The sequence below is a fragment of the Centruroides vittatus genome, unplaced genomic scaffold (genome assembly GCF_030686945.1).
Source record: "Centruroides vittatus isolate TY-2023 unplaced genomic scaffold, ASM3068694v2 scaffold_1444, whole genome shotgun sequence".
Taxonomy (NCBI): Eukaryota; Metazoa; Arthropoda; class Arachnida; order Scorpiones; family Buthidae; genus Centruroides; species Centruroides vittatus.
Window position 1 is genome coordinate 2,373,422 of NW_027122679.1, and position 10,269 is coordinate 2,383,690.

General features: G+C 34.5%; 1 protein-coding gene across 1 annotated transcript; it reads right to left on the minus strand.

Annotated features, from left to right (window-relative positions):
* Window positions 1–3,417: 3,417 nt before the first annotated feature.
* On the minus strand, window positions 3,418–5,206 carry Cdc6 (Cell division cycle 6). Its single transcript, XM_067284751.1, is given in 2 exon segments — window positions 3,418–4,323; window positions 4,326–5,206. Coding segments are annotated over 2 exon segments (1,452 nt in total). The 5' UTR covers window positions 5,026–5,206; the 3' UTR covers window positions 3,418–3,571.
* Between the last annotated feature and the right edge of the window lie 5,063 nt (window positions 5,207–10,269).

Consider the following 10,269-nt stretch of genomic DNA (forward strand, 5'->3'; position numbering starts at 1 on the left):
AAGAATGTAAATTTTTATTGAATTGTTCACATCCTGTCATGATAACAGGAATGTGTTTGTTTGTTCCTGTTGATTTACAAGTAACATTTGAATTTTAGTGTCAAATTAGTTATTGATGTCACAGCTTGAGAAGGTTTCTAATTCCATCTAGAAACAGGTGAGGGACTAATTGAGTCATGACAAGAGTTTGAAACCAATCTGAATGTAAGATTGAGGGATTCAATACACAAAAATTCATGTCTCAAGGATACAGGGGCTGTTTTTATATAGTGACAGGAAACTGACAACCCCTCTTGTTCAGTTTTCTGTCCACACCATCATGCACTCTTTTGGATAATTCCCGTCTGACCCGCTGCCGACTCTTTCTACCTTGCTGGTGACAAAGCCAAATCTCATCAGATACGTGTGTACTTGTCTAGTGTGCCTGACTTATTCTTTTCCCAACATATGCAATAACTCCAGAACCAGAATCTTACTGCAGGAAGTTCTCCCGAACTTTCCTCCTATAAAACTCTTCATGTCAACAAGCTCCCAACTTATTTGTGGGCTTTGTCTCAAACAATTGTAATATTCAAAAATGGACTATGTATTATAAAAATGTCTCTCTCGACGAACAGCTTTTAAAACAAAATAATGAGTCATCTTTCATCCTGAATGCATATGCTGAACATTCTTCATCTTGAATGAACCTTTTTCCACACACCATCCAGTAAAAATCAAAAATTTTTAAAAATTCTTGTTTTGATATCTGACTAATATCAAAACAAGATCATTTAGCCATGTCTCTATTCACGTTCTCTAGATACAGAGATGCCTCATTTCAAAATAATTTATAAAAATGCTTACACTTCAGCAATTTTCAGCTTAGAGATCTCAAAGAAGTCACCGTACACAACTGAATGACAGCACTGAATACCAAAACAATCTGCTTAACCACCTACTGGACTCAACACTTATGTTGGTGCAATTTTGAATAACCTCAAAACAGCTGAAGCAGTTGTTGCCAACCTACATATAAAATATGTTTTTAACAACTTTGTCTAGTGCAACTCATAGAGAATTAAATTCCTTCTGTTCTGACACCTTTCCTTTAAAACAAAAAATGTTACCAATTCAAATTTTGACCCTATTCACCTATTTTAATGGTTACATTGATGAACTGTCAGTAAGTAATATTTGCCTGTATTTTTTAATAAAAGTTATTTTACTTTCAACAAATAATTCTAACTTTATTTAAATAATCAAAAATTTATCCTGAATGTTTTCATGCTGATGAACCCATTTATTAGTTTTGAATATATCAAAAGGCTATTCTTGGAGATAGATGGTTTGACCACATATATATGAGCATATAGTAATAATATAGAGGTCATTCCAATAGAGCCACTTATGACTTGCAAAGCACTTTGACCGTTGTTGCTGTAGTCCTAGATTTTTGGATAACTTGTTCTTTCATACTCCTAACTTTATGTTCAAATGCCAAGTTCACTTTGTACATTTTTCAATAATTCAAGATATTGTGGCGATGCTTTTCATAAGTTTTGATTTCAGTAACAGCAAAATTATTTGTGAAAATTCATTTTTATAGTCTAAACCAGTGGTTCCCAATCTTTTCTAGGATGCGGAACACTTTTGTGAGCAATTTTCTTTAGCGGAACACTTACTTAAGTTAATATGAAATACATAAGCTTGTCATCAGTTATTTTATTAGAATTGAGCAGTTATAATTCAAAATCTCTACTCATATTATTAATGCCAATTCTAAGACAGGAAAAAATATACCTAAATAACTTTAATGGGAAACTTGTGCCTGATGTTTTTTACATATTTCATTCAGTTTTTATCATTGCCTTTATCTTATTCGAAACAGTAGTACACTCCATAAGTACGAGTCGTACATATATATTTAAGTTTATGAAAATTTTATGATTTTAATTTTTTGATATTCGGCGGCTCAAATACGATTGTACGCTTTCCAATTTGCGACTAAATCTGCGGAACACTTGGGAGATGCTTACGGAACACCAGTTGGGAACCACTGGTCTAAACCAGTGATTCCCAAACTTTTTCGATCCACCGCCCCCTTTGTTCCATAGTTATACCCAACCTAGCCCATTTTCTCTTGTGTGACAAAGGATTGGAAATAGTCTTAGGCCGTGACTCCACTAGCCGTAAAAGGGCCGAAACCTCACCGTAAAAGCTTTTAATCACGTGACCATGATATTTTATGCCTGAGCAGGTCGTAAAACCAACGTAAAAGCGAGTTGAGCACTGTTCAACTCGCTTTTACGTTGGTTTTACGACCTGCTCAGGCATAAAATATCATGGTCACGTGATTAAAAGCTTTTACGGTGAGGGGTTTTACGGCCCTTTTACGGCTAGTGGAGTTGCGGCCTTAGGTAAACTTTTCTATGAATCTCACACTTTGTACCCTTACTGTACATTGTTCTCAACATCTGGGAACCATTAAACTCAATGTTTCCTCTTATCCGTTTAACAGAGGAAAGGGAACGGCTGTCAGTGACCCCAACTTTTGCCTTTGGTCGCCGTTCAGTACCCTGCATCCAGCACCCCCCTAGATTTACTCACTGCCCACAAGGGGGCGTTATCGCCCACTTTGAGAAACACTGGTCTAAACAGACAATATTGTTTAATTTATGATTTTAATATTTTAAATGTTTTATGCATGGAAACATTGAGAACAGAACTCTATAATGTGTGACTCTATTATTCAATTTTTTGGGAAATTTGGTATGTGTATACATTGTCTGAAAGTTGGGGACTGCCTGTGTATCATTAAATGCAACAGTAACAATATGAATCAATAAACAGGAAATGAAGTGACCTTAAACTCTAAAGTATCTCACTTACCTGCTTGTTTTACAACATGTATCTATATTATGGGAACTGTTCAAAAAGTTCCTGAAAAAATGTAAATAAAGAGATGGCAAATTGAATTTAGAACTATTTTTCAACATGTTCAAGTTAAAACATTTTCCCCATATTTTCCTTCTGGTAGAAACTGGTGCTCTTTGATTCTAACCACTGTGCCACAAAACATTTCACTCAATTTATCAACTGCCAGCAAATAGCTTTAATGTCTTTCTTTAAATTTGGAAATAAAAAGTCTGATGAGGTTAATTAGTTAAAACTTACTGTATTTTTCACTTTAAGATGTACTGTTATATTGGTTGCATCACATTTTTCACTTAGATTTTTTTGGGAAAAAATATTCTTCACACACATCCTAATTCTTAAATAAATTTTAAATACAAAAAGTGGGCTTTATAAGAGAAAAAATACAGTAACTATTTCACTTGAAACATTCGAAAATAAACTTTTATTCTATTTATACAAAATATATAATTACACATTAAAAACATAAAAGTTCTAAATGCAATGATTTAGTGCATAAAATTAAATATTAAAATAGTGATAATTATTTAAATAAATTATCAATTCACATATATAGTGTCTAAAATACATTGATTAAGAATAATTAAAAATGATCGTAAAATATAAACACCTTTAAACTACAAAAGTGTCTTTAAAAGAATACGTTAATAAAAGTTTAAGATTTTTTCACATTGATATTAGAATCATTTAAGATTGATGTCAGAAGTGTGCGATCTTGCATGATGTATTCCAGTTCCTGTTCATTTACTTTTAATGAAATTTTTGAAGATCTCACGTCTTTACTTTTCTTCATATTGACAAGTCCCTGCGATTCGAGGAGGGAGCACGTACCGCAATACTCCATCTGATCCAGAGTAGACATCTGACGCTTCTGACAGATTTGCGAATATACACCGTAAAGTTTTCCAAGGGTCACTTCTCTTGTTTTGGTAATTTTAATCACAAGCAACAATGTACAAAGAATTATCTTTTGTTGGAGAGGAATACCACCACCATTGCTTTCCTTTGAAATACAAGTCAATACAGCTCTAGATCCATAAATTTCATTAAAAACGCTATTGATATGGCTTACGTCAACTTGCTTACAGGATTCATTTACACTGGATAATCGTTTGGAACTGCCGGGATTGCATCCATTATCCGAAGAAACCTTCAACACTCTCCGTCCGCCCTCTGCCTCGACGACTTCGATTGCCCTCCTGCACACGTCCAGTGCCTTCCGAATGTCGCCCGAAGAAGCGGCAATCTTACGGGCACAGAGGAGCAGTGCGGCGGGTTTAAAAATCTGGGCATTTGCCCTCACGTCTTTCAGTCTGTCTTCCAAGATGGAAAGAATCTGTCCGTGAGTGTACGGCCGGAAATGCAACAGTTTCGGTCTACACCCGTAAGCGTGCAGACGCGGCAGACTCGGTCGGTCAAATCCAAAGCGTTAGCTATTCCGACCAAGACAAGTTTGGAATTTTGTAAACACGGCCATTCGAAGAGAGTATAAAGAACTTCTTGATTCTTACTATCCAATTGGTCGATCTCGTCCAAAACAAGAACGATCATAACATTAGACGTAACGATTTTCTTTTCTAAGAAGCTAACCACAGTTTTCTGAGACAAATCTCGAGCTTTGTAATCTAGTTCTTTGGCGATTTTCTGATAAACTGCCGTCGACTGTTTAAACGACATACAATTAACATAAACATACTCGAACGGACGTTTTATCTCTCGACTTTCAAACAATCGGGTCAAACAAGCGGTTTTGCCCGTTCCCGGTGCTCCAGATATATACAAACTGCCGGACTGTTTATTTTCCAAGCAATTTCTTAAGAATTCCAATAACTGGTGACTCTCGACGTCCCTTTCTAAAAAACGAACGGGAACGGACGAATGTAAGGCTTTTTTAGCTTCCCGAAAGCCAGACAAAGCAGACTCCTTTGACGTCTTCTCCGCATCCAACGGACGGGAATCGTCATCCGACGTCGTTTTAATCGAAAACCTCTTTTTAGACGGACTATTACTCAAACGATTCTCGTCGTCGAACGTTTTCGACTTACGTTTAACGTTTCTCGCCTTGCGAACGGGAAATTCTTCCGAGATTCGTCTCTGGATGGTAGACATAACGAACCGAACTACCAAGACGACAACCACGTGGGTCCGAATTTGGCGGGAGATATTCGTAAACGTCGCTTATTACGAACGAAGATTTTTCAGAGAAATTCGCCGAAATATTTCACCAAATTAACTAATTGATAATAGTAAGACGGACGGGAGAGAAAAAAAGATTCGATCGACGGCACGAAAAAAAAAAAAATGACAAGAAAAAAAAGGGCCATTAAACGGATTCGATAGAGGTCGCTGGCGGGCGACAAATCGACAAAAGCGATAGCGTTCGCTTAACACAAGTAAGAAGTTGGAACCGGCAAACGTGGTTTGTCAGCTGTTTGTGTGCGATTTTTGAGCCAGAGCCGATCCGCCAGAGCTTATGTGAGAGAGCGAATGGAAGGATGACGCTCGAACGTAAATTCAAATATAAAAGCGACGGAATAAGTTGGAATGGTTAAGCCTGATACGAGTTCTGTTGACAATGGCAACGCGTTCCGTTCTCGTCTGCTTGCAGAGACAAACTTGTAATTCGATTTGCTGTCACAGAAAATGATATGAAGAAGAACGAGCGCGTGGCTATTTTCTGCTTACTATTATATGATGTGAGGAATCCCGGATGAATCTCTGTTAATTAAGCGCAGATTTGGAATCGAAGAAGAAGAGGGAGAAGTTTAAGTCACGTCGACTTTCGTTGGACGAACAATGCAGCAACCCGCTAACGACGGTTCCCCATCCGATGTCTTGCAAACCGTACCGCCCGCAGATTTCGAGGTAGTTATTGCTCGTGCACGTGCCTTTGTCTCACTCCTCTCGCACTTGTCTACGACTTTCTTTACTCTCTTTTCCCCGTAATGCTTCCTATACGTTACGTTCGTTTTAATTACGGGTTACCCGCGAAATTTTAAACTTCCGGTTCGGTCCCCCTTTTCTCCGACGCGACCTCGGCTGCCCTCCGGACCGGACGGGACCCTGCCGCGTTATGTCGAGTCGGTTGCATTACGGTGCCGGGTCTCGTTCCGTCGGTCGTGGCCGAGTCCTTCGGCCGTTTGCCACGTCTGCGTCGGCACGCGTTGCCCGGTGAAGTGGTATACGGTGGAGACTACCGGGACAGTTACGTTTACGCCGGCTTTAGTTTATTTATGGAGAGAGAACGAGTCGGTGCTTGTCGAGTTCCGGCTTCGTCTTGTCGGTGCAGAAAAACTAATCCTCTTGTAGATTTCATTTTGTCAATTCCGTCGATTTGCGTCGTACGTACTTTAAAGTTTTCTCGGATGAGTGTTTCATCTTGCTCCTTGGTAAAAGTTTGGCATGGCAGAAGAGCCGAACAAGCGAGTGATAGTTTCGTCGAGATTATTTTGATGTCAATGGGGTAATAGAATTTTATGGATGTTTTTATCGAAAACTGATATATGGTACTTATTTCCATGAAGATCTTGGTGGTGTTTTTGAAGTACTGTCGGCCGATCTTGCATTTTTCTAAACGTAACTAAATAATTTGGAGAAAAATAAAAACTCAAAGCGTAACATATTGCAAGTACTTTAAAATGATCTAATCATTTTTTAGAAGAAGTAAGATAACTTGTGCTAACTTGACAGATTAAAAAACAATGAATGATGTAAAACCATTCATTTGTAGATCTTTTAGCTATAGTTTGGAATTATGCAATAATTTTAAATAAATAACTTTTACTGTTAATTCTGTTTCCTTAAATTTAAAAAAAAAAGAAAGACATTAAAAGGTAATTGATTTTATGACTTTTGTTTAGAATTCTTAATCAATTTTCTGTGTGTAAAATAACAAATATTTGTGCTGCTGCTAGGATACTGCTGGTTTTGGAATAATTCATCTCTGTAAAACATGTTTAACTGTAGATAAAATGTTATCTTGACCAGAAAAGTAAGTTATATGAAGCCGAATGCAAACAATTGTCATTTTCTGTGCTAATTTATACTAACGAATGTTTATTAATTGCTAATCTTAATGTTCTAACATATATCTCGTAAATAGATAATACATCAAAGGATTGATTTTGTGTGTGTGAGATTGCTAATTGAATGTTTATATTATATAATTCAGTTTTATACAAAAATTTGTTATCAGTTAATATAATCATTATCAGTTAATTTGATATTTTATTATGAGATGATATATCTATATAATAGTCAATGGTGTAAACATTAAAAATGTTGCGTGTATTTATATGCACTTAGAATTTAACATGCCGTTTCTTTTTAATCGGAGAAAGTTTTGAATTTCACTTTGGGCAGGATGCATATTGATTTTGTAATGAGATTTTTATTTGGCAGAGAAGACCAAAGAGTTAATGCATTTAGCATTTCTGTACATAAATTCAGTAGTAGTGTAATTAAAGAGTTTTTTATTGACTTTGTATAAAAGTTAATTTACAAAATACATTTTTTTATACTTAGATTTAATTCGTACTGGGACATAAAAAAGGTTTTTAGTGTGTTGATTTATCCTTCCCAGGGATTGTGCGAGAAGTTGGTTTTAATTCGATAATAGTTAACTTATCAATGTATTACAATATGACTCCCTGAATTGCACTATAAAATTCTCAAAATTTACAGATTATCTATTTAAAAAGTCTTTATTTATTGTGATTTTAATGTTTTTGAGAACTCTTGGGTCCTGTTGTTAGAACATTGTTTAGAATATATAATCAAACATTGAGATTAGAAGAAGGATGCTCTTAGTCTCAAAGGCAGTGATTAAGCTCTTAAGAAACTATAATCTTTTTAAATCAATGTAAAGTGGTTAAATTGAAATAATTCAGCAATGATGGTCTTTATTTCAATTTTAAAATATGCAACTTTAAATTATATCTAAGAATATTTTTTCTGAACTCTAACTGAATGTTCTAAAAAGTGATATGAAGATGAGATCAACAGGTTTTGAAAATATTAATTGTAATAAGATTATACTTAATTGCCTCTTGTTCTTGTTTTTGTATTGAGAAGCATAAGATTGAGAAGTAATTACACAGGAACACAACTGGGATGGATATACAGGCTTTATTACTTGAGAAGGAAATGCATTTTGGGCTATGTCTATTATAACTACAGTCTATATAACTTCTGCCATCCAGGTAATGTGTTCATTTTAATTTTACATATATTTATAACTGTAACCTAAAAATTTTGTATTGTTTTTACCAGATTGTTGTTAAAGATGAGGGGGGACAGTCCAAAATGTATTTCCTTCACAAGTAATAAAACCTGTATATCTATCCCAGTTGTGTTCCTGTGTGATTAGTTCTCTTGAGCAATTTTATGCTTGCTTCTAATAATAACAAGATTTTAAACTGATAAGCTGTAAATTTTAAAAGTCAGTTTACTTAACATCTTGAATATTCATACTCAGAATTTTTGTGCATTTAACAATAAGTTTTTAACTTTTGTCCTCCCAAAATATATAGTATTACGATTGTATAAGATACATTACTAATCTGATAAGGATAGATTTCAATTTCATTATCAGTTTGAAGCAAAAATTCATTAAGTCAAGGTCATTATCAAATGTTTTTACTTAACTAATCTATAATGTTGTAATTTCTACATTGTTTCAAAAGTCTATGTAATCTTTATAACATTAAAATATACATAATTAATTATGTATGTATTGGGTTGTTCAGAAAGTAATTTCGTTTTATCCATAGAAAAATAAATGCAATTTTCTTACAATAAATAAATATTTTATTGAATTATATATTGACCATTTTGGTCAAATACCTGTTGTCATTGTTTCTGGTAGTAGCATGATTTCACATTCATAAAAGTTTTGATCGTTGTTTACAAAAAACTGATGCAAGTGATTTTTGACATTGTCATTTCAAGTAAATGTCTTAGTTAAAAAAAATTTGTATAGACCGGAACAAGTAATAATCCGAGTGTGCCCGATCTGGCAAATATGGTCGGTGTGATAACGCATCCCATCTAAGCTATAACAGTTTCTGACGAGTTACCAAACTTGTGTGAAATTTGGCATTATCATGGTAAAACACTACACTTTGTTTGTTGATCAATTCTGGCCTTTTCTGTTTGATGATATTACTCAATTTGTTTACTCGACGGCAGTACACTTTCGAATCGATTGTTAAATTGTCTGGTAAAAGCTCAAAAAAAATTTCCTGTAAAATCCAACCATAGAGAGCATCTCTCGTTAATAACATGTGGAACCCATATATCGAGCTTTGAAACGAAACCAATTCGTTTTAAGTAATAATAAACGGTTCAATTTAACAGATTTAATCTCTTAGTGATTTCACGTGTCGTTATACGGCAGATAGCTAATCGGTACCTTTATTTTGTTTTCGTTGGCTTCAAATGGCCATTCAGAATGTGGTGTATCTTCGATATTAAAATTGCCAGAATGCAATTTTGTAAACCAGTTTTGGCACTGTCTTTCTCTCAACACATCTTCTCCAAGCACGTACCACAAGTTTTTTTCTTGCTTGAACAGCATTTTGATTGTTTTAGTTATAAAAAAGCAAAATATGTCGAAAATGATGCTTTCGATTTTCCATATTTGATGGGTCACCGAAAAAAAACAATTGTACAGAATCAAACAAAATTTTTTACAAATAAGCCTTAAAATGTCAGCTGTCAAAGTATATAATGAAAATGTGGTTTAAAATAAAATTGGCTGGTAAAAATACATCTAATTCCTCTAGTAATAAAAAAACAAAATTACTTTCCGAACAACCCAATAATATACTGAGCAATTAAGCATGTAGTTTAATGAATAAAATAGCTAGGATGACAATATGTAAAAATATTTAATAAAATAGAATAAACATTAAATGTTTTCATAATTTGTCCTTTATACATACCTTGGGAACACACTCTTTGGTAGAGTCAACCTTTTATTTAAAGTAAAAGATAGACTCTGCTGTAGAGACCATTGAGAATTCAGTACTTTATTACAAAGGATGAATTATTAAGACATTTTATTGAAAATTTTGAAATGTAGTTTGAATTATACAGAGTTCATTTGATTCACAAAAATTTTCTTATCTGTCAATTGTGATTGTCAAAATTTTATATGAATCACAACTACCAGAGATGACCCCCCCATGATTTTGCCAAGTTTAATCATAAAATATATCATAGTACTATCCTCCCGATAGTTCTAAGTAGAATTGCTTAATCCAACTTGCAAGCATTTACGAGTAAAACAATTTAAAGTTTTCTGTGATGTATTGACAAAGTATCAGCAAAGCATAGCCAAATGGGCAAAGA